Raw genomic sequence first — 27,448 nt, 5'->3', positions numbered from 1 at the left:
CAGACCTCCACATGGGGCCACGCAAAAGCCAAGTTCGCCAAGGACAGAACTAGGGAGCAGGCCTGGGACTCTGGCCCTCGGCTTCTCCTTGCCGGGAAGCGCTCACGTTCCACTGCACCACCGAGTGCGGGAGCAGCGCGCAGGGCCCAAGCACGCGATTTCCGTTGACCACGAAGCCGCGGCTGCTGTAGCTGTCGATGTACATGGCGTGCGGGGACTCGCGTTGCAGCAGAGCGATGCGCGTCCGCTGATACAGCTCGTCATCCGCCGGCGTGAGCCGATGCCCACGCCGTGGGGCCCTGCGGAGGGGTATGGTTAGGGTCTAGGGGACCGCCGGCCAGGGGCGATGGGGTGGTCAGGGATGCTGGGGCCTGGCTCACCACAGCAGATCGGCCAGCGGACAGCGGAGAGCGGGTCGCGCACGGCAGAGGCCGCGAAGGACGAACGCGGCGACCATTGCGAACAGCGCGCTGGGTCAGCGGGGTCGCAGCGGAGCCTAGCCCAGCGTGATAACAGCGCCCCTTGCGTTGCGGAGGGCACCGCGCAGTTCGCCCAGCGCAGGAGTGGGCCGGTGCCATCTGTCTCAGGAGGGTGCCTCCCCCAGAGCGGCTCCAGTGTCGGCTTGCACCTGCTGCCCGCCCCGCCCTGGGCCCCCACAGACAGTCCTGGGGGAGCCGGACACCTGCTGGCGGGGCCAGCCTCTGGGCCCCAGAGGCGGCCTGGGCCCTAGCCGCGGCCTGGCCCTCGGCTCTCATCTATCACACAAGGTTCCTGCGGCCTGGGGCGGGGCGGCCGCGCACCTGGCCGAGTCCCGCACACCTGGCCAAGGCGTGGTGCCAGCCTCCAAGCCCCTAATCCCGGCTTTGGGGCGTCGGGTTCCGAGGGCTGGGCAGGAGGCTCAAGTTTTCCCCGCTCACCTCCAAATCACGCCCCACCCTAACCGTCACCCGCGCGACCGTTGGCGTCGCCGTCGCGCGTCGCACGGGGCGTGGCCGCGCGTGGATTGGCTTCTCGGGAGCGCGAGGGGGCGTGACCGGGTGGTTTCACCTTAAAATGGCTCCAGTCTGCGGCCAGAACAAGCGGAAGGGGATGCCGTGGTAGGGCAATTGTAGCTTCTCGTAAGGGACCGACCGGGCCGAACCCGACCACGCATTGAACTAGAGAGCGGCTGGAGCATCGCCCTGTCCTGGCTCAGTCGGCTCGCGTCCTGAGAATCTCCTACCCGCTGCTAGAGCCGAATCAGAGGGCCTACTGGCGCGAGAGAGTCGCTGGCGTCCGCGCGGGTTTCAGGCATCTCCGCGCGCCCACCGTGGCCTCAGGGCGGACAGGAGGCTCGGCGCAGACAAGGACAATCGCAATGGATTCCCGGGGGTCCCGTCGCTGCCGTGCGGGTCCATTGGGGCCCCTAACGCTCCGGGCTCTGGCAGCTTTACCGGACAAAGGGCTCTGGGTGCGGGGGTGTCCTCGAGGCTGGCGCGCGGGTTTACTTCCTCCCCGGCTTCACGGGCACGCTTCCCTCTTGGCTGATCCCGAAGCCCGCCCCTCCACCGTCACCGCACCAGTTGGCTCTGGCTGCATGGGACCAACAGGACTAATCCTATCCCGCGGATCTAATCCGGATCGGGACTCGGTCCCAGGGGAGGCCCCCACCGCCTCTCCTATTGTTTGGGGACCCAGGTGAGCTCCTCGTTCCCACTAGACTCGGTTTCATCGCCTACTCCTAGGTCCGCCTCCTGGGACTGGGAATGGGGGAGGTTCTAATCTGGCCCTAGGACGAGGGACCCACCCCCCCGCCCCACGGCTGGACAGCGGGCAACGGAATCCCAAAAGCAGCTGTTGTCTCCAGAGCATTCCAGCTGCGCTTGGATTTCGTTCCCTGCTCTCCTGCCTGAGCAGCGTCCTGGTCCAGATGGGGTGGTCGAGCCCCTGACCTCCACACATCATTGGGTCGTGTGGTCCCCGTCCCTCTCAGGTGCGCCCTCAGGCTGGAAGTGACGGGTGTGGACGTCGGAGAGCCTGGGCGGTGGCCATCTCGAACCTGGGGATAGATAGCACTGGTGAGGGAGGGCGGACTCAAGGCCTCCGGATAGGGCTGCAATGGCGCTGAGTCCCACAGGGCCACCCCAGTCCGCAGCTCGCTAAAGATAGCCCTTCACTTCCTGGGGAAAAAACCACCCCAACCGTCTTCGTGTTCAGAGAGTAGCTGAAGTCCCCAGCTGGCCTCCAGCCCCAACCCTGTAAACAACTGCCCCCGTGGAGCGCGCCTGCGGCATGGAAAGCGCTTTGGAATGACACGATCACTCCCGTTGAGTGGGCACCCAAGAAGCCATCGGGAATGTCGTGTCCGCCCAGTGCTCTTTCGGCGCCTCCCAGGAGGGCCTTGAAGCCCTGTCCAAAGAGGGGCCTTGCCAAGCTTTCCCTGGGTCCCCTCCTTTCTGAGCTCTGAGCGCTCTCACTGCTCCAGGGCAGAGAGCACGGTTTTCCCAGAGCTCCGTGCTGCGCCACGGAATAGGGGATTTAAGTTATGTTGAAGTGAAAACATTTGGGAGCCGTCGTGGCACTGGGAAGAGCTTTCTCTTTGGAAGAGGAGTAGGATGCTCCAGTTGAACTGTCCTTTAGCTGGCTCTTCTCATGGTCACGTGGTTTAGTTGGCTCACAATGGCTGGTTGCCTAAACCAGGAAGCGGGAGGATCCCTGTTAAAGTACACCACGCAGGTTAAAAGAAAGCTTTCAAAGCTGGAAATTCTGAAAACCATCACAACGGTACTAATTTATCAAAAATCAAGCGAAGAAAACCTCCAATTCTATCGGGAGGGCGTTTATTGGGAATAAAGACGACCCATATTTCAAAAAAGGAAATGCTTGCAAATAACCTGAAACCGCAGAACACAAATTTTTTAAATGAGATTTTTCTTTAGGTCGTGAAGGTGGCGTTAATGTTAGCTGCCCTATTCCAGAGACAATTCGTAAGGAACTTTTAACGCTGTGTTCATGTATATGATGGAGGAAATTAAACGTTATCCCAAATACAGAAATGTAAGATTTCGATGAGAGCAGGAGCCCCCACCAGGTCGCGAGGATCCTTGCCCTGGTTGGTAACACGGGTGACAGCAAAAGAACCCTACGCCCGGAAGGACCCCGAAATTTCGGACCTGGGACCAAACGTGGCAGGTGGGCCACGCTACGGCCATCGGTCAAAAGCTGCCGCCACGGTTCCCTCTGGTGCACCTGCCCACTCAGGGACCGGATTCCCGCCCCCGCCACTGGGCCTTCCCGGAAGTTCGGCCTCCCGACATTTTACTTCCGGGTCCACTCGCTCCTTCCGGTCACCATGGCGACGGGGCGCCTTGGGATCGAGGAGACTTTGGGTGCCCTCAACGCGGCCCTGGGACCTGGCGGCCCTGTTTGGTTCAAGGAGACGCGCGCCCGCCACCTACGTGCCCGAGACTTCTTGGCGCCGCAGCGCGCGCTACAGGCGCGCTTCCGGGACGGAGAGGTGGGCGTGGGCAGGGCCGGGATCTGCGGCCGTGAGTAGCTTGGAGCGCCGCGGCCCGCTCACCCGCCTGTCCTCCTGCAGGTGCCCGAGTGTGTGTTCCATGCGGTGGCCGGCCTGCAGGGTCCAGGCGTGGCCCCGGTTTTGCGCTGCGCGCGGACATCCGCGGGCCTGGAGCTCCAGCTGCAGCGGTCCGCTGTCTTTGAGCGCGTGCTCGGCGCGGTGGCGGACTATGCCGCGCCCGCCGCGCCCGCTGCGCCGGGCTCGCGCGTCCTCCTGCACTGCCCAGCGCTGCGCGCCGCTCCTTCCGCACTCCGTCTGAGCCAGCTGCGCGCCGTGCTCGTGGCCGATCACTTGGCGCGAGCTCTGCACGCCCACGGGTGAGCGGGGTCCCGGGGCAAGAGAGAAGGCGCGGGTGGGAAGTAGGGGTGAGCCCAAGCCCCGTGCTCAGGCTGAAGCGGCCGCCCTGGCTTCGCAGGGTAAGTGTGCGGCTGGTGCCTGCCGTGCGGGACCGGCACATGTCGACCTTCCTGCAGCAGCTGCGGGTGGACTGGCCCGTTGCCTCGGAGCGAGCCGCGACGGAAGCCCTGAGGAGCCGCACACTGGCGGAGCTTAACCCTGCGGGTGACAGGGAAGCCCTGCCCCCTGGCGTCCTGGGCAACGTGTACCTGAAGGAGCTGGTGGAAGAAAGGGGACGCACAGCTGGCTATGACCCCAACCTGGAAAACTGTCTGGGTAGGACCTGGAGCCTAGCAGGGCCAAAAGGCAGGGACCCCTTCAGTCTCAGGTAGCCCCAGCGCCTCTGTTCCCTCTGCAGTGACTGAGGACTTGCTCTCCGTGCTGGCAGAGCTGCAAGCGGCTGTGCTGCACTGGCCTGAGGTCGGCTCCCTAGACCTGGTTAGTGACTGACTCCCACCCCTGCGGGCCTCTAGCACACCAGGTGCCTGTATCCCCGGTGACTGTTCTCCTTATAGGCTGCGGGCGGAGCCCCTGATGCAGACGGCTGCGTCGTAGTGCACGTGGTGAGCTGTGAGGAAGAGTTTCAGCAACAGAAGTTGGACCTGCTTTGGCGGAAGTTGGATGACCAGGCTCCTCTCAGCCAAGTTAGTGATGGAGCTCCCCCAAGTCAGAGGGTCCTTGAAAACGTGTCAAGGGGCCTGCTGGCTGACTGGTCCAAAAGGGGACTCTTGGCTTTAGGGAGACGTTAGGCTCAGTGAGTGGGCAGGTGCAGCTGGTGCAGAGTCCTGGGAGGTGGGATCTGGAGGCGCATCCTGGGGAACACTGAAGAATAGCTGGACTGTGCCCTGAGGGGCTTGACAGGGTAGCACTAAGCCTGGTGGTAAAAGGGAGGGGAGGGAGTCCAGACACCAGATTTCAGTTCGTTGTGGGTTTTATTGCGGGAGGGTGTTGTCTGCTGGCTGAGCCCCTGTCTTCCTGACAGAAGCACCTGGTCTGTGGCCCAGTGAAAGTAGCTGGTGTGCCTGGCACCCTGACTGCCCCCGAATACTACAAGTAAGTGAGGCCAGAAGGCGGCCACCAAACCGGGGTAGTTGAGGTGGGGACTCTGCCCCCCAGCCCTCTTCTCACTTTTTTCAAAATGCAGGTACCGGCACGCCCAGGTGTGCAATGCCTCAGCACTGAAGCACAGCAGAGACCTGGCACAAGGTGCGCCTGGGAGACCCTGGCTATGCTGTAGGGCGGGGGCAGGTCATTTGCACCCCTACCTTGTTCCTCACCGGCATAGACTTACTGACCTGTACTCCCTCAGACCCAGCCTGGACAGAGACCTTCAGGGTTCTCTCCGTGGCCACCATCAAGTTTGAGATGCTAAGCACAGCCCCACAGAGTCAGGTGAGCCTGGGTGCCCCACAGGACCAGGACTGGGGGACAAGGTGTGTGGTGGCTGTCCTCCCTCACTCACTGCAGCTGTGCCCCTATTCCTCAGCTCCTCCTGACCCTTGCTGACAGCAGCATTTCCACAAAGGGCACCAAGAGTGGCATTTTTGTCATGTATAATTGTGCCCGTCTCGCCACACTCTTTGAGGGTTACAAGCACAGCATGGAGCAAGGTCTATACCCTACTTTTCCACCTGTGAGCAGTCTGGATTTCTCACTGCTCCATGATGAGGTGAGTGCCCCTCCTGTAACTGGTACCTGCAGGAGGCAAGGGCTTGCCCTCTCAAAAGCCTTCTACCCACAGGGTGAGTGGCTGCTGCTCTTCAATAGTGTCCTCCCCTTCCCAGACCTGCTGAGCCAGACAGCAGCCCTGGACCACAGAGCCCCAGGGCTCCACGTCACTGCACGCACAGAGACGGTAAGGCAGAGGGGACCAGGACGGACACTGCACTCTCTTTATTCTGGTTAGGGTACGAGAGCAAAGAGACAGGCCAGTGACTCAGTCTCTGTCTCTAGGTGTGCAAGCTCCTGGTACAGCTCAGCATGGACTTCAGCTCATACTACAACCGCGTACACATCCTAGGGGTAAGCGCACAGTAAACGGGGGGTGTGGGAGGGGCAGGAGAAGCAAAGGATGAGCCCAGCAGGCCCCTTCTCTCCTCCAGGAGCCTCGACCACACCTGTTTGGTCAAATGTTTGCCCGCCTGCAGCTTCTACGGGCTGTGTGTGAAGTGCTCCACACTGGCCTAGCCATGCTGGGTCTCCCTCCACTGAGCCACATCTAAGGCCACAGAGATTCCAGTGCTGGGAATGTCCACAAAGTCAGCAACTGGGAAAAAACAAAACAAAAAAACCCAACATTTTGTTGGAGATCTAGAGCCAAATAAATTGTTAAAAGCTTTGTTCTGTTGTGGGGCATGGGGCGTGGTCCCGCCTGCCCGGTCGGCACTCTGCTCACCTCCAGTTCCTGCTCCAAAGTCAGGAACCCGCGGCGGCCGCCTCCTTCCCTCAAGGCAGGCCGGGCATGGGCACGGACAGTCACTCCTGCTCCACTCTGTCTGTGAGCAGGCCCCGTGCCCAGCATGCCGGCCACCGCGGGACACCTCAGTCATACCAGTTGTAAACCTCAAGTCCCTGGCCCCCAAGAGCACAGCGGTGGCCAAACTCGGGACTCACAGGCCAGCAGTCCATGTCAGCCACGTCTGGCACGTGGTACACAGTACTGTTCATGAAGGTGGGCTCGCCATGCCCTAGACGCCAGAAGGTCAGCCGCTGGTCAATGGAGGCTGAGACCATGAGGCTTGGGCTCAGGATATGGAGGCCTGTCACATGGGCAGCATGTGCACAGGGGACAGAGTATTCCTCCAGCACATGCAGCTGCGGTACCAGCTCAGCACCCCCCACAGCCTCTTCCAGCTCTGGCACTTCCACCGCAAGCACAAAGACGTGGAGGGAGCCATCCTCACTGCCACTGGCTACGAGATGGCCCTCATGTGTGGGCAAGGTGTGCAGGCTGTTGACACCACAGCTATGAGCCTGGAGGGTGAGGCAGGGGGTGCCCAGCCCTAGAGAAAAAAGATGGTTGTGAGGATCTAGATGCCACATGGATGAAAGCAAAGTGGAAGGCCGGGAGGGTCAGCCATAGCCACACACTAGCTACTCACGGTAGGGGAGCCCAGGGTCTGCTGGAGGCTCCAGGACAGTGGAGCCATGGTCTAGCACGGTGGTGAGATCCCAGAAGGCCAAGCTGCCATCGGTGGCTGCACTGCACAGAAACAGTCTCCTGGGAGCCAGGAAAGGGCAGCTGGATCAGTCAGGGAGACAGAAAGCAACGGGAGCCCCCACCGACCCGTGAAGGACCACCACGCAGCCCCTCTCACCGCCGCTGGTCGGGTGCCTCATGTATAAAGGAGTGGACCTTGAGGACACACCGCTTGTGGTGGAAGGTTTCAGCCAGCAGCTGCAGCCGCCGTCCAGAATCCTGCAAAAGAAAGAGCCTGGGGGGCGGAGGGTGGCCCAGCTCAGAACCCACTCTGGACAGCCCTACATCCTTTGTCCCCTGGAATCCCTGGGCCCTACCTAGTCTCTTACCTCACTGCCCCGTCACTGCAGGCTGCAGCCACAAGAGGGCCAAGGCCAGGCTGGTCGAGCTCACACACAGCCAGGGACATGTACCTGCAGAGAACACGCAGCTGTCAGCGGAACCCTGTCTGACCCCCTCCCAGGCTTCTCCAGGCAGCGCATATCACCTGGTCTCTGGGTCCACCTTGACCATCCGGTGTCGATTGCGCTGCCGGTCCCAGTACTCATCCAGCCGGTGGGATGAAAGGTGCATAACGTGGCAGGCGAGGCGGCTTGGGGTGCTGGGGTCCAGGGTGACCATAATGCTGAAGCAGTGCATCTCAGCCCGACCCCCCGCGGACACCACGTGGGCAGTCAGGCCTGGCCGAGGATCCTGAGGGCCACCTGGGGTGCCAGTGCCCCACACAGCCACTGCACGCACCGAGGAGATATGGTTACAAACAGCTGTGAGTGCACGTGCTGAGCCCGTAGCTGTGGGGAGCGCCAGGACGCAGATGGTGGTGTCCTCGCTGCACGTGATCACGATGTCGATCAGGTTGGGCCCCTCGCTGCCAGGCTCCAGGTGGTCAGGCTGCATGAAGCTAGGCACCTCAAACTCAGGCCCCAGGATGATGGAGCCCACACGCTTTACACACGTGATCTCACGGCCATGCAGGCTCTCCCGGAGAATAACATGTGGCCGAGTGCAGCCACCCAAAGCCCGGTACAGCATGACATCCCCATCCTTGAGGTAGGCAAAGGCCATAGCCGCCTCAGTATCAGAGAAGGCCCAGGAGCGATGCCCTCCACCACAGTTGACGATGTGAAGCTTTTCATGTGACCGGGGGCTCCACACCACAAACTCATTGGCATGGAAACCCAGAATGACCATGTTACCATCAGGCACCATGCGGAGCCCAGCCACCCAGTTCATGCCTCGACAGGACTTCTGCCTTAGGACTGGCTGGAGCTGGCCGCATCGCACGAAGAGCTGGTAGTAGGCACCATCGCGCCCTGTGGTGTACACATAGCCACCATGGCAGGTGACTGAAGTCACACCCTGCTTCCCATGCAGAGAAGGGAGGGTGGACACAGGGCCCCACTCAGCTATGGTGTTCTCACCCCCATCACTGCCACTACCCGCTTCAGGTGCTCCGGTGCCAGCCCCAGCCTTGCCTCCAACCCCAAGGTCCTTGAGTAGAGCTGGTCTAGACGGGAACAGCAACACAGAGCCCCGGCGGTCTCCACACACCAGGAAGTCACCCGGGGGGAGGAAGGCACTGCACGTGTGCCATCTCTGCTTGCTTGGAGGCAGCAGGTACCGGCAACGTTCCTTGACAAAAATAGCCTTGCCAGAGGGCGCCGCTGAGATCTCCAGGCAAGCCACCACGCCGCCAGGGCCCGACACCAGCAACAGGAGCTCCTCGTAGCCACGCAGGGCCCAGCTCACGCTGTGCACCTTCCCACGGAACAGGGTCAGGTCCACGGCTGCAGTTGGAGTATTGATGGGGACAACTTTGACACGACCCTCCCCATTGGCCATGGCGCACAGTCCAAAGCCCTCGGGACCAGGGGCTGCCTCCAGGAGGCAGTAGGACTGGAAGCGCTTGTCCTCCAGCAATTGCTCCCAGCACTTGACTTCGAGGTCATAGAGGTACAGGGCCCCTGTATCGGTCACTGCCAATACTCGCCATGAGCCAGCCAGCGTCACAACCTTGAGGGCACCTGGCCTGCTACGAGATTTGAAGCAGAGGGCTGAGACCCCTGAACCTGGGTACCCACGCCCTACCAGGTGCCACAGCCGGATGCCTGAATCATCGCCCCCGGTGATCACCCAGGCCTGCCTCTCATGGGCCGCTATAGCCCGGATCCCACGGCCCTGGTGGCCTCGAAATGCCTGGAGGATCTCACCTTCGTGGCTCCATACCAAGCAGACACAGTCCTCTCCTGCACTGATAAGGTAATTCTCTAGCAGCTTGACCTGCCACACACGGGAGCTGTGTCCAAAGCAGTGCCCAATATTCTGCACCCGACCCCCGGGCACCCGTAGGTCACCCACCTTCCAGATGCGAACACTTCGATCCTCTGAAGCTGTGGCCAACAAGCCCTTGCTTTCCAGATATGACATGCTGAAAATGACGCCCACATGCCCACTGACCCGTCGGTCGGGGGCTACAGGCTTACTATCTATTAAAGCAGTTGCTGGGTACCAGACTAGGAGCTGGTTAGAAACAGCACCCGCCACTATGGTCAGCTCCTTCCAGGTGTCTCCAATCAGACAGGCTGAGGAGAGGGTGCACCTGTCTGTGCAGGGCACCTCCTGCAGGAGGCACCCTATCACAGGGTCGTAGAGCACCACTGAGTTGTGTCCCAGAGCCAAGGCCATGTTGCCTTCAAGCCAACGTGCATCCCAGATCCAGTCAGACATGTTCCACAGGCCAGAGCGCCAGAGCTCTCGGAAGCGGCCCTGTCCCCAGCTAATTTTCACAACTCGGAGTCCTTTGCTCCCAAACACAGCCACCATGGCCTCCGAGTCAAGGTTTCCGTTGGGTTCTGGTCGCACCCGGAACCCATGAATAAGATAGTGGCCAAGTAGGTTCTGCACTCGCTTCATCATCCGTAGATGGCCACCGAGATCCAAGGTGTACACCAGGACATCCGGCCCCTCACCTAGACAGAGGCAAAGAGCTGCATCAGAACCGCTCCCCTACCTCTGAGGAGCCGTGAAGACGAGGCGGGGAGCAGGGAAAGTTCCCCACATGTGGCCTATGAACTTGTCAGAACACTGGAAGCCTGAACACCCAACGGCTTCGGTCTCAGCCTCAGGTGGCCTTTTAGTGCTGATGTCCTGACCCCCTCAGTCACTCCTGACGTTCGGCTCAACCACGAGTTCCTCAAAGTCACAGCCTCCTCCTCCCACCTAACTTCAGACAGGAACCTTCTCAGCTCCAGTCCCCAAATCCTTAACCTCATCTACCTATACAGGAATTCTAACTGATCCTCCCTCCCCGAGGGAGAGGTAGTCCCAGTAAGACAATCTTCCCACCTTGGGACCGCAGCAGAAGCCCCTCCTGACTTCCAGGAGCTTCTTCCCCGTATCTCAGGAGATGTGAACATGTTCCGTATGGATGAGGAGAACTAGAAGCAGTGCCCCCCACGGCCCTCCGCCGCCTCCTGGCTGCCCCGCAGGCACCTCCCACTCGACTAGCTTCCCCTCAGTGCTTTTGATGCTCCTCGTTCCAAGGACCATTACCACTCTCCGCCCATCCCTCAGCCCCAAATCAGAAAGTCCACACAGCTTACTCCTCTTAACTTCACACTTCTTCTCTGTCTCCAAGTTCTGTCAATTTCCTTTTCTAAAGAGTTTGCAAATGCCCACCACAGTGACTCTGGTCCAGAACATCAGTCACTCATGCCATTCCTAGTCTGCAACCTCAATCTTTCGACATTCGACAAACATTTATTGGATATCAATTAAGAACCAGACAATGAACTGTATGCTAGAGTAGTGAATAAAACAAGCACAGACCCTGCTCTATGGATTAGGCAGACACAAAACAATATCACACAAGACATGTCATAATTGCGATAGGTTTCAGGAAAGAACTATATCAGACAGGAACCTTCTCAGCTCCAGTCCCCAAATCCTTAACCTCATCTACCTATACAGGAATTCTAACTGATCCTCCCTCCCCGAGGGAGAGGCAGTCCCAGTAAGACAATCTTCCCACCTTGGGACCGCAGCAGAAGCCCCTCCTGACTTCCAGGAGCTTCTTCCCCGTATCTCAGGAGATGTGAACATGTTCCGTATGGATGAGGAGAACTAGAAGCAGTGCCCCCCACGGCCCTCCGCCGCCTCCTGGCTGCCCCGCAGGCACCTCCCACTCGACTAGCTTCCCCTCAGTGCTTTTGATGCTCCTCGTTCCAAGGACCATTACCACTCTCCGCCCATCCCTCAGCCCCAAATCAGAAAGTCCACACAGCTTACTCCTCTTAACTTCACACTTCTTCTCTGTCTCCAAGTTCTGTCAATTTCCTTTTCTAAAGAGTTTGCAAATGCCCACCACAGTGACTCTGGTCCAGAACATCAGTCACTCATGCCATTCCTAGTCTGCAACCTCAATCTTTCGACATTCGACAAACATTTATTGAATATCAATTAAGAACCAATGAACTGTACGCTAGAGTAGTGAATAAAACAAGCACAGACCCTGCTCTATGGATTAGGCAGACACAAAACAATATCACACAAGACATGTCATAATTGCGATAGGTTTCAGGAAAGAACTATACAGGCTGCTTGATATAAAATGAAAGTCTACTCCAGTGGTTCTCAATGGGGGGCAGGAGAGAGATTTTCCCTCCAGGAGACATTTGACCATGTCTGGAGACACTTTTGGTTGTCACAACTGTGAGCTGTGTTACATCTAGAAGTGGATGCCAGGAATGCTGCTAAATGTCCTACAATGCGCAGACAGCCCCTCACACAACAAATGATCTGATCTAAAATGTCGACCCTGGTCTAATCTAACCGGACTGGGTGAGTGTCAGGGAGCCCACCTCAAGGACATAAAATTTAGACTGAGGAATCAAGGATGAGCAGTGGTTGGCCAGAGGAAAGCAGGCAGGATGGAGGGGGGTTGAATTTTTCTTGTCAGAGAAAATAGCAAGTTTGATGGCCCTGAGGTGACCAAGAGCTTTGGGTAGTGTGGCTGGAATCAGAAACGAAGGGCTCAAGGACGAGCTAGAGAGAATGTTACTGAGAGTCAGGGAGACATGGCTGCATGGCCTTGAATTATGGCAATAAAAAGGTACAAGATGCCACATGTATGAAGTCCAAATTGACCAGACTGGAAGTCACAGGAGCAGGTGAATTCACCTGAAGAGCTTTCTAACCTGCATTTCCTAAATCATTCCCCCGCTTAAACTCTTCAGCGGGGCCTCCCCACCACCTTTGGGGATAAAGTCAGATCTAGACCTACAACTGTCCGGACCCTGCTCCAGCAGCAGAGAATTCCCTTTTCTCCCAAAGTGACAAATTCAGCCTCAAGGGCTCGGCCTGCTTACCCTCTGCCAGGAACTCACTTCTCTTCCCCTAGTTCACTCTTGTGGTTCTTTGGATTTCTGCCTAGCTATCCCCTCCTCCAGGAGCCTCAGGAGTTTTAGCTCATGGTAGGGACCCTGGGCTCCCAGAGCCCCCACACCTGATCAAAACTGGGCCACTCCTCCCCACCCCACCCCTTACACATCCACCCCTCTTGGGATTGGTAGCCGCTCACTCAAGGCTTGAGAGCCAGTACACTGCTTTGAGACCCTTATAAAACTCTGTAGCAGCAGCATCAGTCACTAGTGGCTTCCAGTCAGGCCTCACTGCTCCTCAGGGCTCTGTCCTCTCAAGTACCAGGTCTTTGCTGGCCTGTGCTTCCCAACCCGTCCCTCCTCCGATGGGCACGGACATCGATTTTTCCAATCATCTCAGGAGGGTCTCAGCCTTCGCCTGCCCAGATCTCATCTCGTTTCCCGTGACTCCATCCTTGGCAGAGAATCTTCATTCCACTCTTGCGGGGAAGAGTCTCGCCGGACCGCCGAGGCCACACCCCCGCCTTCCCGGGCCCCGCTCTCCTCCGAGGGCAAACCCCCTGGACCCGCCCACCTTGGGGGTATCCTCATCTCCGACCTCTCCGCCCCATCTCTTTCGAAGAGGCCAAACCCCCGACTACCTCATCCAAGGGGCCACACACCTCTTCCTCCTCCCTCCAAAGGGGCTGCGTCTCCCTGCACCTTCCGCGGCCCTACCCGCCCTTTCCACATCAGCTGCAGTTTAGGGAGGGCCTCGGAAGCCACACTGGCTTTTTTGTTTCCCGGGCCCCTCCGGCCGGGCCTCATTCCCGCCACCTCCAGGGCTCCGCCGCCCGTCCTCCCCCGGGCATCCCTTTGTTCCGTGGCCCCGCCCACGCGAGCGCGCGGCCTCCTCCCTGCCAGCGCGCGCCTCAAACCGAACCTCACCCGCCAGCAGCCGCTCCCCCACGCACTCCAAACCCGTGACCGGGAGGAGTATGAGCTCGGAGGTTGCCCGCGGCCAAACGTAGTCCTCGTGAGCGTCCATGTCGGCCCCCCAGCTGCTGCAGCTGCCACCGCCAAGAAAGATGAACTCTCGCGAGACGAGCCTCCCCGGCGCGCAGCGCTGATCTACAGCGCCCTTAGCAACAGGTAGCCGAGCCCCGGCGACCCGCTGCCGGTGTCCAATGACGACCCTTCGCCCCATGCGATCCGGCTCACGATTGGCGGGGCCGCCCTCAACCCTGCCCCTCACGTGACTGGCCGAGCCTCCGCCTACCCGCCCTGCCTCCTGCCCGCCGGAGATCCTTTGCCAATCAGCTCAAAGGAGTGTGCTTTTATTCATCGGGGCAGCATGGTCTGTACGCAATAAATAACATGGGTATAGGAGCTGTGCCCTAATCGCGGCTGGAGGCGGGGATGAGGCAAGACGTCGGCCAGGCCTTTGGCCTGCAGATGGACAGGAGGACGGCAAGGCCCCCGACCTTGGGCGGTGCGCGACCTGCGGCTGGGGGCCAGGGCCGGCACTTTCCTCAGAGCTCTACGCGCGCGTCGCGATAGGCGCGGTCCAGGGCCCACTCTGGCTGCGAGTCGGCGCCACCTTCGCGGGCCAGGCGTGCCATCTCCTGCTGGAACAGCGCCTGCCGCGCTCGGCTGGGATCCACGTTGATCCAGTTGTTGGCGATCCACTTAGTGCCACGCGTGACCAGACAGCCCCCGTGCAGCGAGTAGTCGTCCACGTCGCCCACCCAGCCTAGGAGAGGAGGGTGGTGTGAGCAGGGAGAGGACGGGAGGGACTAGGTTGGGCTATTCTGAGCTTGGCCTCAGAGCCCAAGGACTCAGCAAGGGTGGGCTCCACTGTGCACACCTTTGGTGGCAAACATCTGGCCTCAAGGCCTCATTGGGGGCTGGGCATTTCTCACCAACTAATGCCTTGTCAACACCACTGGCCCTCTGAAACCAGCTTTCTTGTTGCCAGGCCTGTCCAGAGCCCTCCCCAGCCTTGGCTGGTGAGGGACATGAGTCCCCAGGCCCAGTGAGCTGGAAGGCAGGGGCATCAGGGAATCACAGGGGTCCAGATAACTCAGGAGGCTGCAAAGATACAGGCCACCAAAGCCACCGAGGATGGTTTTTGGGAGGCACTAGGGGCAGAAACAGTCCACTAGGATGGCAGTTTAGTCTGAGTAAAGGAAGGCTTCCCTCAGGGCACCCCTGGCTTGGCCACAGGCCCTCACCTTGCCCATCAGGCAGGTAGTTGTACCAGAAGACTGCTGTGCCCTGCCGGGGCTTGACACGCAGGTTTCCCTTATCACAGTGCCTGCGAGTGTCACGGAGGTCAACGTCATCCTGAATCAGACTCTGTGGGCAGCAGGGTGGTGGGGTTTTCATGGTGTCCCCACTGTTTGGCCAGGAGCCAAGGTCAAGTAGCCAAAGGTAGCCAGAGGGAAATCAGTCAGATGTGCCCAGGGGACCACTTGGGCCCTCATCCCAGACCCAGGCAGGAATGAATGTACCACATTTGCCCAAGGCTCTGCCATCCCACTAAGTAACAGCCCCGTTGGCTCTTACCATTTCGTCGTAGGTTCTGTTGTCTGCTACAGGGAAGACAGTCTCTCCCCCACCGGTGACGTTGTTCAAATAAAACAGCACTGTCATGTAGCTGTAAGGCAGGGGGGCCGTTAAGCATGTCCCCAGCTGTGGATGCTCCCAAGGGCTTACCTGTGGGCAGGATAAGCTGCCCAGGTTCCCAAGGGCCAGAGGGACAGGCTGGGATCAGTGACAAGAGGGCATGTCAGTCCCAAGATGTCCTTAGTCTGTTCTTCCCACAAATCTAGTCTCTGTGTATGACAATATTTTCTGTGGCCAAGCTCACAGGTGCACTACCAAGGGCCAGCTGGGAAAAGTGGACTAGCCGAAGCAGCAAGGCCATGCAGAAGGGCTGACTGTGACTAGAAGGGACTGAGCCAGAGCAGGCATGTGAAAAGGGGAAGCCTGCCTCCCAGCCTTGGCAGGGGAAGACACAGCTTCGAAGGAAGAAGCTGAGGCCTCTAGCAGTGGAGGAAGGATCAGCATCTGGGGAGGAGACAGAAAAAACTGGGGTTCCAGCCTTGGCCTCTGCCTCAGAACTCTGGGGGCAAGTTTCAGTGTTTGTGGGTACCTCAGTCTGACCACTGAGACAAGATTCCTGACACCTGGTAAACAACCTAAACAACCTGGGGGGCAGAGGTTAGAGCATCCTTGTTCCAGATGGCCCACTGCTCTCCTGGCCCCATGCCAGGGGGCATGCCCACAGGGCAAGGCTGTGCTGGTGTCATGCGGGTGCCTGGTGTGGGAATTAAAGTCAGCCCTCAGGTGGGAGGTACTTGCCGGCAGGAGGTCTCAAAGGGTACAGACTCGTTGGCTACCAGTTTGGTATGGGAGCAGATGGTCTCCGGGTACACAGGCCCGCTGTCCACATGGGCATGGTAGTGGCCTCCCTCTCCGTACCGCACAACCTGCAGGGGCTCGCTGAGCTCCACGATCTCAGGTGACAGGCGAGTGAGGCGCAGCACCCTGGTGGGCAGCAGGCATTTGGCTGGGCAGCCCCGCGCAAGGAGGCACCCTGAAGGAGCTGGCCACAAGCTCTGCCCCTGCCCACCTCCCCTGCAAGCTCCATAAGCCACCCCAGACTGTTCCTATAGGAGCAGGAAGAAGTTAATCATGATGCACACTTTCTCCCTGATGCAGGGGAAGCCCGCGAGGTGAGAAAGATGAGAATTCCACTAAATTGGGGAGGGGACCCTCCACCAGGAAGGTTGTCTACAACCCTTGACTGCTCAGAAGCAGGGGGACCTGTGGATTGAGATAAGAAGTCATTTCTGTAATTAGCAGAAAACAAACATTTGCTCTATCTCTAGTCCCAAAGGAATATTGTTTGCCCACACGGCTAATTTGCCTTTGTTAATTGCCTGTCTTTCGATGGGTCCCAAACCTGGTCCAACAAGTGGAAGCTAATCCTGAGTTGGCTAATCAATTCTGTCTTCTCTACCCCAGCCAAGGGCTCCTGAGGGGACCCTGCACTGTCCTCTGCGCCTGCACCAGGGAGGACGCCGTCAGGTGCTCACCTCTGGCGGATGGCGCGCATGACATGGTGGGCACCTTCCCCCTGGTAGAGCCACGTGTGGTGGCTGTTCCGCACCAGCTCACTGGACTCTGCCTTGTGTCTCCTCATGTACTTGTGGAAGTCCCGAAGGTCCATGTTGGAGAACTCCTGCAGGCTCAGTACTCCTGCACAGGGCACCCGCCGTCAGGGCCCACAAGCCCATGTGGGGAGGCCACGGTGGCAGGCTGCACCTTCCTACCCACCCTGGCCTCAGGCTCTGGGGGGCCATGTGCATCTGTCACCCAACCTGGACTCTTGGGTCAGATGAACCTGGCTTCTGTCACATCAGGCCCTACAGGAAGACCCAGAGAAGTTCATTTCCCTCAGTTTATGCCCTGATTTGGCCCCCAACAAAAAAAAGCCCGACCCCTATTAGACTGGCCAGAGCAGGCTCTCCAGAGGAAGTTTGAGCTATATGGCCAGGACCCGAGGCCACAGATTTCCCCTGGCTCTCCAGCCTGGCTCTATAGAGCATAGTGACCACCCTCGGTCCTGCAGAAGGTGAAGAAAGAGAGCATTTAGTGCCAGGTTTTGTCTGGGGCCTTCCACACTACAGGCTGTAAGCGAGGGCTGGGCCCCAAAATTCTTCATGACCTCAGGTCCCATCCCAAGTGGAAGGTACCCAGTGCTGAGACATATTCCACCCTTTGGCCCAGATTTCTCTGAGGGTAGGGGACACTCAAGGGCTATGAGCCCTGTCACCAGTTCTGTACATAGAGGCAGTAACAGCATGATGCCACTCTAGCCACAGGTCCCGGCTAGATTCTCCACTCTGGGTTCACCAGCCACGTGACCATTCTTCCAAGTCCTATGTGACTGTTGTATCTTCCTCACTTGGTCGAGAACTTGGGCTTGAGGGTGATGACTACACCTCAGAAACCTCCTAGAGGTTATTGTCAAAGCAGGGTACTTGCATGACAGCTCCCCAGCCCGCTCCCACCCCCCAGCAGTTAGAATGACTCCAGGTGGGCACGAGGAAAGCAAAGGAGACCTTGGTCAGACGAAAGATGCTGTGTGCTTCAGCGGACCCTATGCCTGGCTGGAGAGAGGCAGGTGGAGCGGGATGAACGGCCAAGCTCAAGCTGGCCTCACTGTCCCTTTGCTCTCGCTCTACCCACTCTGCCCTCTGCCAGCCAGCAACCCTACCTGCCGCACCCCAGACTCTGCCTAACGAGGGTAAGAGAGTCTCGGAGGGGAATGGGAGGGTCTGGCTCCTGCCTGCTTCCCAGGGGTGAGGACAAGGTGGGCCCCTCACCTCCTTGCCCCTGGCTACTGTAGAGGCTGGGCATAGAGGGACAGGAGGCTCCCAGGGCCAGAACTGCGGAGAGGTAGGAGCTCACCATCACCATCAGGGTCAGCTTTGATTGCAGAGTACATCTCCTGAATTTTCTCTGGTGTCATCCACCGTCCATTTCCTAGGCGAGTCTGGGCCAGGACCTAAAGCACAAGATGGTCCCTCAGTGGGGTGGCCCCGGTGATGGAGAGCCACCAGAGCACAGACAGCCCCCCAGTCCTTGCTGTAGGGCTAAAGTTTCAGGTGACTGGGCATGGGCAAGGACTAGGACAGGCCTAAGGTCCCTGAGCCGAAGTGGGGGTCGTTAGGTCCAGTGGCACTAGGGGAGAAGGCCAGGAAGCTAGTCATGCCCACTCTCCACCTGCTGGGAGCGCTGTCCGCTGGTCGGAGGAGACAATGAAGGACAAGCCCGTGTCCTACTCGGACACCCAAGGTGAGGTCGGGGAGACCAAGGCCTAGGTGTGAAGAGCAAAGAGGCACCAGGGGGAGGCTTGGCCAGGGCATGAGCACTAGGCCAGGCTCAGGGGGGCACTGTGTATAGGCAAGGGAACCCACACCCCACCAAGATCTCTCCCAGAAGCCCGGGTGTGAGGGGCGTGCGGAGGGATATGCAGACTCCTAGCCACCTCAGCTGCCAACTCCACCTTGAATTCCGTGGGGCTCCCAGCCATGGCCACCAGGAATCCAGACCCAGGTGGCACAACACCTGGGAACTGTAGTAATAAATGTCATCACCCCCAGGTGGATTCTCCCGCTATTCTCTGGTGTTCACAGGGCAGCAAGGAACTATTTGGGGAAGAAAGGTGGACCCTGAGCCTGGGCATGCCCAAGCTGATATGAGGTGGCATCTAACTCTTGGAGCCAGGGCTGAGCAGGACAAGTGATCTGGCCACTAGAAAGACAACTGTGGGCACTCTTCACCCTACGCCCCTCCCTTGTGCCTGCTCCGGGCCCTAGGATCTTGACCTCACGGAGCTGCAGGCGACCATCGCGGTTCTGGTCCAGCAGCCGGAAGAGGTCCAGCTGGCTGACCTGCATCGTGCCCATTGCCTCTTCGTACTCTTCCGTGGGCAGGATCTGGCTGCGCTGTAACCCCTTCATCTGTGCCAGGTGGATGATGAGCCGACACTCCTCACCACTTAGGAAGCCAGGGATTTCTGCCAGAAGAGGAGGTGGGCAAGTCCAAAGATTGAGCCAGGGCACAAATGCACCCAGTACCTTCCTCTCCACGGGGTCCTTGAGGTGCTCCCCGTACTGTGGTAGTCACCAGGTCAGGAGGACTTCACACACCCCTTTACATCAGCGCTGGACACTGACCCCAAGGTCAAGTTATCCTGCAAATTTGGCCAGTGCTGGGGATGTGGGGGACTCTCTCTTTGATGCTGAGAGCACATATTTTCCAGGGGAGCCCTGGGAGGCAAGCCGGAACTGAGCTGGGCATGCGCTAACCCACTTCGAAGTGGGACCGAAGGCCAAAGAGTGAACTTGAAGAGCAGATGGTTGACCTCTACTTCTTACTTGGTATATATTTAAAAAGTGGAGGGATAGATGCCAAGTTGCCCAGAACAGGGGGGTCAGTGGGAGTCACTTAGGTTTTTGGCAGATGCTCTGAGAAAATGCCCCAGGCATCCTTTGCTTTGGGAACAAGTATACACTGGATGCCTGCTCCGTGCCTCCGAGCCCCTGAGTAAAGGCCAGGCAGGCCCAGGCTTGGCCCCAGTGGCCAGATCCCCTGCACCAGCCCCACAGCAGCTTGGTGGAGCTGGAACGTGGGCCTCACACCTGGGGACCCCCATCTCAGTGGCCCCGGTCACTTCCGGAACAGGAGTCTGAGCCCCGTTTCCCTTTTTCCTGGGAGAGAGGACTTCCTTAAACATGGGGACAAGAAGCCCACAAAAGGAACTGGCTGGAGGAAGGGCCACGCCGCCACCAGGACCCCTCAGACTGCAGAGTGGACTGCCACTTTTCTGGGTTATACTCCCAGCATGAGGTTCCAGTCATGCCCAAGAGGGAGGGCAACGGCCACTCAGCCAGGACCGGAGCGGTTAGAGTATCGCAACAGATTACACTTAGGTAGCACAGACTCTGTGTCTTGTCCTAAGCATGACATCAAGTCCTTAATCTGTATACTCATCCTAGAAACCAGGCCCCATTCATTTGTCCTTCCTATCCACGAGGAACCCCAAGCACAGAAACAACAGCAACTGGCTCAAGGCCCCCCTTGAAGGGGTTCACCCACAACAGCCATCTGTCTCAGAAAAGGGTTCACCCACAACAGCCATCTGTCTCAGAAAAGGGAAAGCGGGAGTGGCTGTGGTACTCCAGAATCCATACTCACGACCAGATTCAGCTCCCATGGGTAGGTGACCCAGATGTGATGACATGAACACAGGACAAAGGCCCCCACTCCTGGCCTATATGACCTCCCGCCCACTCCAACCCAGCAAACCCAGAAAGGGTATGAGCCGTCCACTGGGGGGCAGCGCTGCTGGACAATGACTTAGAGCAAATTGCTAATGAACAGACTTAACTCCTGACAGCTTAAATGATAAACAAGAAAAAGAAAAGAAAGCACATTTTCTTCAGTTTATTTGGTGCCAATAATCCACAGGCCCAAAGGAGATGCCACCAACCTCTACAGTTCCCTGCCCTGTGCTAATCAAATGCAAATGGCCCAGGCCAGCTCCCTGGGGCCTAAACAGGTGGGTCTGAGCACCTAGGAGCTGGGCACACATTAGCTCCTGGGATGTGGGTACAGCCCTATAAAGCCGTCAACCTCAACCCAATAAGGTCAAGGCAGAGAAAGCAGGTGATGGCTCGAGGGCTGTGGCTGCTGGTGGCACTGCTGGTATTGTGTTGGCGGGGCAGGGGCTCCCTGGGGACCCATGTGGTGCATACCCATTTCCCCAGCCATGGCAGTGTCACGACACTGGCTACACAGAGATGCGACTGCCTAACTTGCTGGACCACAACAGCGGCTGAGGCCATCATCCAGCAGTCAGTCCGCTGGCTGCCCCTGCTGGCCGGGGAGCGCCACCTGGATGCCCGCCTTTTCCTCTGCTCCCTCTTTGCCCTGGTGTGCCTCGACAGGTAGGGCAGGGGCTTCAGGTGAGGGGGGCAGGGGCTTCAGGTGAGAGGGGCAGGGGAGGGCTCTTTTCAGCCAGGGCCTGTACTAGCAGCTCTTCGCTAACCATTGCTGGGTGCCCCTTTGTGCTGGGAGATGGCAGGGGTGAAGAGGAAGATGAAGGATTTGTCAGGGTGTTCCTGGCAGAGGGGAGCAGGTGCCCATGGGACGAGGAGACACAGGCAGGGGATCACCTATGGTGAACACCTTTGGTCTGGAACCACAAATCATCAAGGGCTCCTGAATGTCAAGGTAGGCAAGTGGGCAGGCTGCTTTAGCCAGAGGGCTAGGAGCCCCATCTCCAATGAAATGTGCAAACTCTGTCTGCCCAGGGGGTCCCAGCAAGACACGGAGCCCCGGCTCACGGGTGGCCTTTTCTTCCAGAGATCGCGAGGCCAACCAACCCCTCTTCCCCAGCCTAACCTATCCCGTGAACAGTTCCCTCAGGTTCTTTGCTGACCGAGGGCCCGTGCCAAAGCCTCAGGGTGACCATGCCAGAGCAGCAAGACTGGGCTCTTTCAGAACCCAAGGATGGGGCCTCTGCACTCTTTGCCAACCCCAGCCCTGGCCAGAAGCTGCACGGTCTGCAGGTCTTTCAGGTCAAGAGGGTGGGCCCTGCTCTCTCTCTCCAAGATGGGAGCGAAGGCCGAGTGCAGGGCCCCTCCCACACTCACCTCCCAGGCTCGGAGCTGGAGGGGGAGGGGCGCTGGAAAGGGGAAAGCAGCCTGGACTACCCGAGGACGGGTGGGGGATGGGAGACAGAAGCGCTGGGAGTGGGGATGTAGGGCTGAGGTTCCAGCAAGCAGAAAGCCGGGGTGCAGGTCTGTTGCTAAGTGACCAGGCGTCGTTGCCCAGCAACCGCGGAATTACTGGCCATGCCTCAGCGCTCGATTACCTAGAAGGTACAGCGTGGAGTCCAGGAACCCTGGTCTTGGGCGACCAGCCGCCGCCTTCCCCGCAGGGTCATCTCCCCGTGCCGTAGGCTGTGCGAGGTCGTGCAGGCCAGCTGTGCGCCCATCATGACCTGCTACGGCTACCCTTGGCCAGCCATCCTGCGCTGTGGACGCTTCCCCTCCGGCCAGGACCTCTGCGTGGCGGCCATCTCCAACGGCTCCTGCCCGGGACGCCCACGTGAGTCTGTGCACACACAGCTTCTAGGCTGGTTTTACCCTCCCTCGGCGGCAAAGGCAGGGCTCCACCCTTTCTAATCACTCCCTGCGGAAATCAGGTAAATGGATCTCTCTAGTGGGAAAGAAAAGGGTTCACCCACAACAGCCATCTGTCTCGGAAAAGGGAAAGCGGGAGGGGCCCGGGGCTAATGGCCCACCTCCCCCACCTGCGGCCTAATGGGAGCCTCCCTCCATCTCTCCCCGCAGTGCCCCGAGCCAGCTGCAGGGACTGCGAGTTGCAGGAAGCCGGGTCCTCCACGGAGGTCCTGGACACACTTTGCGCCAGCGACTTTGGTGAGCCCCTAGCGTTCAACTGGCCTTGACACACCTTACAAGTGCCTTCATTCCAGCTCCTGGCTTGGCGCTAAGACAAATGAAAGGGGGATACCCAAATGCTATGCCCGGTTAGAGCTAAAAACTAAATTCCTTTAATGAGCATGAGACATCGCTAAAACAACAAAACAAACATCTGCTAAGGAGGGTGGGATCCGGGAGGACAGCCCTTCTCCAGGACCCGGATTCCTAGGGCACAGCATTAGACTAGACAGTTCACCAGGTGGAAGGGATGGGGGAGGGGATACTCCCTGAGGTCCCGCTCATCATCCCGCCCCTCTGATCCCATTCGGCAGTGAAGGTGAGGCTCTCCCTGCCCAACCCGTCATCCTCCGGCCCCTCAGACTTCGACCTGGGCTCACAGCTAGAGGCGCTGAAGGCAGGCCCACTGCCCCTGTGGAGCGGGCACCCATCCTGCGATGCTGGCTGCAGCAAGATGCTACATGTGTGCACAGCTTCCTGTGAGGAAGGCATGCTGGGACCTACTTGCTGAGTGGGGAGGTGCAGGGCCACCAGCTGCTGGTAACCATGGCCTATACTTGGAGCCGGGGCCACCGAAATCTGCAGCTGGCCATGAGCAGGTGGCACCATCACCAGTGCCCAGAATAGGAGTTAACCCAAGAAAGGAGAGCCTGGGACTTCGAAGCCACAGCCTCTGTGGTGGCCACACAAACCCTGTGCTCCCCTGGACACACATAAAACCATCTTTCTGCTACCCTCATTGATATCTGCTGATCAGAGTCCAGAGAAGCTCCGAGGCTCACCCACGAATGGCTGGGCAGAAGCCTCCTTCCATGGTCACGGCTAGGGGTCCTTTCTGAGCCGATAGTGCTCTGCCCAGACAAAAGGCAGGCCAGCTCCCTGGCAGCCATGTGCACTGGGCAGGCAAGGCCACCTTTTTGTGCTTCCTAGGTCTGTGATGACAGCCTGCCCAATGCCCTGCTGCTGCCCACAAGCCCCAGCACCCCAAGCTGAGCCTCAGGGCAGGCACAAGCCTTGGGCTGTGCTTGCCCTGGGCCTGATGCCGCCTGTCAAGCCCCAGAGAGACTCAGCTGTACCTGCCTGACCTTTACTGAGTTGAGTTCTGCCAAGCAGCAGGCCTGTGGAACAGGGGGAGGGGTCCATGCAGAAAACTGCTTGAAACTGCTTACAGACCTCAGCTCATATGCACACTAAAATTCCTTCCCTACTTCTGGGCCTCCAGTATTTGGTGAGAGCAAAGTGGTCTTAAGTGGCTGCTTAATCGTTTTCTTAAGCTGAAAATGAATAAATTTGGAAATCTTATGATAAAGCACTCATGATTTTAAAATAAAATTGTTTTGTGTACTGGTGTCAATCACTCATTTACTTTAAGTTGTTAAGAAAAAATGGATTAAAACTCTCGCTGACCCACTGGAAGTGCCCCTTACTGCTCTTGAAGAGGGTGCATCAGGAGGCAGTTGTCCAGGGTGGTGGTAGAGGCCGCTCTGAGCACGCAGGCAGGTGCTGGACTGGTGGGTGCTCAGGAAACCCTGCCAGCTAACCACTATTATCAACAGTAGACAGGACTCTGGCTGCTGGACCCATGGCCAGAACAAATCAGGCCTCCCATACATGCAGCTCCCTTTAGGGTCAGAGGCACAAATGACACCAATAAATACAGGAGACAGTTTCCAATGATACTAGGTGCTAAGAGAAAACCAACCAGGCTGATCCAACCGAGAACCTGTGAATCACTTAAGACCAGTTTGAGGTCAAGAGAGGTCTCAGAGGAGGGGATGTCTGAGCAGAGGCCTGGTGGAGCTGAGGGCCCCCTCTGTTGGCAGAGCTAGGTCTGAGCCTTCTGGTGGCGGAGACAGCACATACAAAGGCCCCGAGGCAGCAATGAACTTGGTGTTTGAGCAGGGAGTGAGTGAGGGAGTGGCAGGAGATGCGGTCTGAGAGGTGAGGGGGACTGGGGGTACCGAATAAGAAGTGATGAGGTCTCATCCGCTATTTAAATACAGAATGAGAGCGGGGTGGGGTGGGGTGGGGTGGAGGAAGAAGCAAGCCAAGTGAAAGAAAGAGATGTTCCCAGAGAGACGACAGTGACTCGGAACTGCAGTCTCTCCCTTCTGAACTGAACAGGACTAAGCCCTCAGCTGACCTCCGGTGCTCCGAATCCTTGGGAAGTGCCTACCAGTCGAGCAGGTATTTCCCAGGAACTCAGGTTGGGACCTTTTGTAGCCCAGGTCCCACTTGTCAAATGTCTCTAGTTACAAGGGTGGGAACAGGACCTATTTTGCCAAGGGAGAGACTGGAGGTTGCATGGGATCCTCCCTGGGAAGTGGTGGGGTTCTCCTCCATGGACATGGAGGCACCCTGGGTAGAACCCAGGCCCCTTGTCCCAGCTTACATCCTGAACACCTAGCCCTTGAGCCCTGGCATCTTGGGCCCCTGAGGCTGGCAGGTCACAGGTTTGGAGCCAAGAGCAGGAGGACAGAGGTGGCAGAGCCCACAGCAGGCCCACTCTCCTTGGGCCCCGCCTGCTCCTTTACGGTGACAGAGGACAGACACTGCCCCTCCTTGGGGTGAGGCTTGCCCCTGGGGGTTCATCCAACACCACCTCCCTGGCTTTCCCTCTCCTACAACTGGACATCTTAGAATCACTGATCTTGGCTTCATTAGTCTCATCTCATTTCACCAAGTAGCAAGGTTCAGGGCTTTCTGGGTAAAACCTGGGACATCTACCACTAACAGACTCAAAGGTAATGTAAGAGTCTGGAGGAAATGAGGACTCCAACCAGAAAGTTCTCGCTGCAGCTGCCCAGTTCTCCCAATTGTGCCCTTGGTAATTTGCAGAAATAGAGACCCATCTATCTGATGGTTGAACCAGAGCCGGTTTACCTTTGCCAGATCTCTTCTGCTTCCTTCAATTTACTTTTGGTGACTTTGGGTCTGGGTTTCGCATTCTCTGCTTTGTAGGACTTTGATGCAACAAGCAGCATGTTAAGGGGTTAGGGTTAACTCACTTAATCTAACATAAATCTGAAATAAGTATATACAGGTCTCAAGAAGGCTGAGGAGAGAAAGCACAACTCCTTCAGATGAGTCTGGTCACGGCAGCGTAGAGGTGATAGTATGAGTTCTGTACCCCTGGACTGGATCACCTTTTCCCGACAGCCACCTGGCTTGGGCCCACAGTTCCTATAGGTCTTTGCTCAAATGCCTGTCTCAGGGAGCCCCACCCTGGCAACCCTATTAAGAGTTTCAACCTCACTTGAAATTCTGTCTTACCTGTCTGTGATCACTTATCACCATCTGACACACAATGTATATTCATTTATTAGTTTATTTATGGTCTGTCTCCTCATTTGAATGTCAACTTCAGGTGTTTGGGTTTTTTTCCTGTTTTGTTCATTGCTGTGTTCCCAGTACCTAAAATAGTGCTTGGCACAGACTTCGACATTATGCAATAGTAACCGCCACCACCCACCTTATAGGGTCCTTCCTGCAACAGGACTGACATCATAACCTAGTTCCCCTCAGACAGCATGCACGTGAAACCATTCTCACGGCTCTAGGTATTGTCCCTGACCAGGCCCTTCCGCTCCAGGTCTAATGATATGTGCTCAGATGTTCTGTGGTCCCCAGCCCCTTCCTTAAATCCCCCTATGCACTCCATCCTCCAGCAGCCAAGAATGGCCTGGGTCTGCAGATAAGTGTGTCACTGAGGCTGGGTATCCAGGGCTGGGATGGGCAAACCTATCCTGCAAAAGATCATGTGTTTGGGAGCCGCCAACTTGTTGACACTGGTGGTCTTTGAAGGACTTCAGAGTCTTCATGGCTAGCATGCTGGCTTTAGAGCGCAGGCCTGAGAGGCAGGCTACTTGGGTTCTCATCCTAGCTTCACCTCTGAACTAGCTGTATGAGCCTGGCCAAGTGACTGCAGCTCTCTGTGCCTCAATTTCTCACCCACTAGCCTGAGGGCGGGGGGTCTACACCCACCTCATAGACGGGTTGCAAGAATTAAAGGAAATGATCACATGAAGCCTAGCATGTAACAAGAGCTCAGAAAATGTGAGCTATGATGCTGGTTCCACATGAGGACACCTGGGAGGGAAGGCTTTGCCTCCCGTGGCTGAACACAGAACTCCATCCTGAGAAGAATCTGAGTGCTGGTCACAACGACTGGTGCCCCCGTGGGGCCGGTTTTGGGGGCACCGGTTTATCCACAGTCGGACAGCCTGTTTTTCATCAACCCACAGGGCCCACTCTGGGAGTGTGACTCCTCCTCGGAGGCCTGAGATCAGCTAGGAGCAGTTATCAGTCTCTCTCACCCTTCCCCCCTTCTAGAATGTGACAGAATTAATGGTGACAAGGAGTATCCAAAGACAGTTTCTGTGAAATGTTGAGACACTAGCTTCAGGGTCACGTTGCCCAGCCCTGCGGTGGAAGGATCAGCTGCAGAGAATAGGGGTCAGAGAGGGGAATGTGGAAAGGTCACCCCGCAATCTATTATGGAGGTGGGGCGGATCACTTTGAGAAACCTCAGGATGGAAAAAAAAGGGACTTGGAAGCAGCCATTTTCAAAACAAAAGTCACGTGGTCAAAATGTGCCTCAAGGCGGCCACCGCGCAGCAGCCCCAGGCCCTTTCCCGAGCGCCCAGCGGACTTACCGAAGAGCAGCGGCTTGAGGCTGAGAGTTCGGATGAAGTGATCCCTGTCGGCGACCAGCTGGACCTTCCGCTCGTGTCCCACCTAAGGGAAAGGGGCACAGTGAGCAGCTCAGGCGCCAGGCCGCGCCGTCGGAGGCGGGAAGAGGCTCCCCAGCCGGGGCGAGAGGGGGATGCGCGCCAGGGACTCAGGGAGCAGCGGGGAGGCTTGGACTGGGCGCCCTGGGCCCGGATCGCGGCGAGGC

The 27,448-nt window shown here is 58.0% G+C and overlaps 4 protein-coding genes across 7 annotated transcripts in view; 1 reads left to right on the top strand and 3 right to left on the bottom strand.

Moving 5' to 3' along the window:
• NDUFAF3 (NADH:ubiquinone oxidoreductase complex assembly factor 3) overlaps nt 1–600 on the bottom strand; it is a 1,562-nt gene extending 962 nt beyond the window's left edge. Inside the window, exons 1-2 of the mRNA XM_006909070.3 lie at nt 381–600; nt 107–299 (exon numbers count right to left, since the gene is read on the bottom strand). Coding sequence (XP_006909132.1) covers nt 107–299; nt 381–457 — 270 coding nt within the window. The 5' untranslated portion in view covers nt 458–600. The remainder of the gene's footprint in view (nt 1–106; nt 300–380) is intronic.
• Nucleotides 601–1,082: 482 nt separating this feature from the next.
• Nucleotides 1,083–6,291, top strand: DALRD3 (DALR anticodon binding domain containing 3). Of its 3 annotated transcripts, none has more exons than XR_001516636.2 (12): nt 1,083–3,496; nt 3,578–3,873; nt 3,972–4,228; nt 4,311–4,390; nt 4,468–4,596; nt 4,935–5,005; nt 5,097–5,158; nt 5,262–5,344; nt 5,439–5,621; nt 5,737–5,807; nt 5,906–5,974; nt 6,055–6,064. XR_001516636.2 is itself a non-coding variant. In XM_006909067.3 (12 exons), exons 1-12 carry the CDS (start codon nt 3,332–3,334, stop codon nt 6,172–6,174), a joined length of 1,629 nt encoding a protein of 542 aa, XP_006909129.1. In that variant the 5' UTR covers nt 1,800–3,331; the 3' UTR covers nt 6,175–6,291. The 3 variants fall into 3 exon arrangements, 2 of the variants coding, with proteins under 2 accessions (XP_006909129.1, XP_024900640.1); XM_006909067.3 differs by having other exon boundaries at nt 1,800–3,496; nt 5,694–5,807; nt 6,055–6,291; XM_025044872.1 differs by lacking the exon at nt 5,439–5,621 and having other exon boundaries at nt 1,800–3,496; nt 5,694–5,807; nt 6,055–6,291.
• Nucleotides 5,831–13,786, bottom strand: WDR6 (WD repeat domain 6). 2 transcript variants are annotated; one of them, XR_003045503.1, is made up of 7 exons: nt 13,457–13,676; nt 7,639–10,120; nt 7,481–7,564; nt 7,270–7,386; nt 7,054–7,172; nt 6,348–6,954; nt 5,831–6,218 (listed from the first exon to the last, which is right to left on the bottom strand). XR_003045503.1 is itself a non-coding variant. In XM_006909069.3 (6 exons), exons 1-6 carry the CDS (start codon nt 13,713–13,715, stop codon nt 6,494–6,496), a joined length of 3,522 nt encoding a protein of 1,173 aa, XP_006909131.1. In that variant the 5' UTR covers nt 13,716–13,786; the 3' UTR covers nt 5,831–6,493. The 2 variants fall into 2 exon arrangements, 1 of the variants encoding a protein (XP_006909131.1); XM_006909069.3 differs by having other exon boundaries at nt 5,831–6,954; nt 13,457–13,786.
• A 43-nt stretch (nt 13,787–13,829) lies between these two features.
• Nucleotides 13,830–27,448, bottom strand: part of P4HTM (prolyl 4-hydroxylase, transmembrane) — a 16,727-nt gene continuing 3,108 nt past the window's right edge. Inside the window, exons 2-9 of the mRNA XM_006909173.2 lie at nt 27,207–27,288; nt 18,910–19,100; nt 17,990–18,086; nt 16,612–16,774; nt 15,875–16,060; nt 15,077–15,167; nt 14,743–14,866; nt 13,830–14,261 (exon numbers count right to left, since the gene is read on the bottom strand). Coding sequence (XP_006909235.1) covers nt 14,041–14,261; nt 14,743–14,866; nt 15,077–15,167; nt 15,875–16,060; nt 16,612–16,774; nt 17,990–18,086; nt 18,910–19,100; nt 27,207–27,288 — 1,155 coding nt within the window. The 3' untranslated portion in view covers nt 13,830–14,040. The remainder of the gene's footprint in view (nt 14,262–14,742; nt 14,867–15,076; nt 15,168–15,874; nt 16,061–16,611; nt 16,775–17,989; nt 18,087–18,909; nt 19,101–27,206; nt 27,289–27,448) is intronic.

The sequence above is a fragment of the Pteropus alecto genome, unplaced genomic scaffold, assembly GCF_000325575.1.
Source record: "Pteropus alecto unplaced genomic scaffold, ASM32557v1 scaffold53, whole genome shotgun sequence".
In the NCBI taxonomy this organism is placed as follows: domain Eukaryota; kingdom Metazoa; phylum Chordata; class Mammalia; order Chiroptera; family Pteropodidae; genus Pteropus; species Pteropus alecto.
The sequence above is the reverse complement of the archived record's forward strand: the minus strand, read 5'-3'. Positions and strand labels throughout refer to the sequence as shown.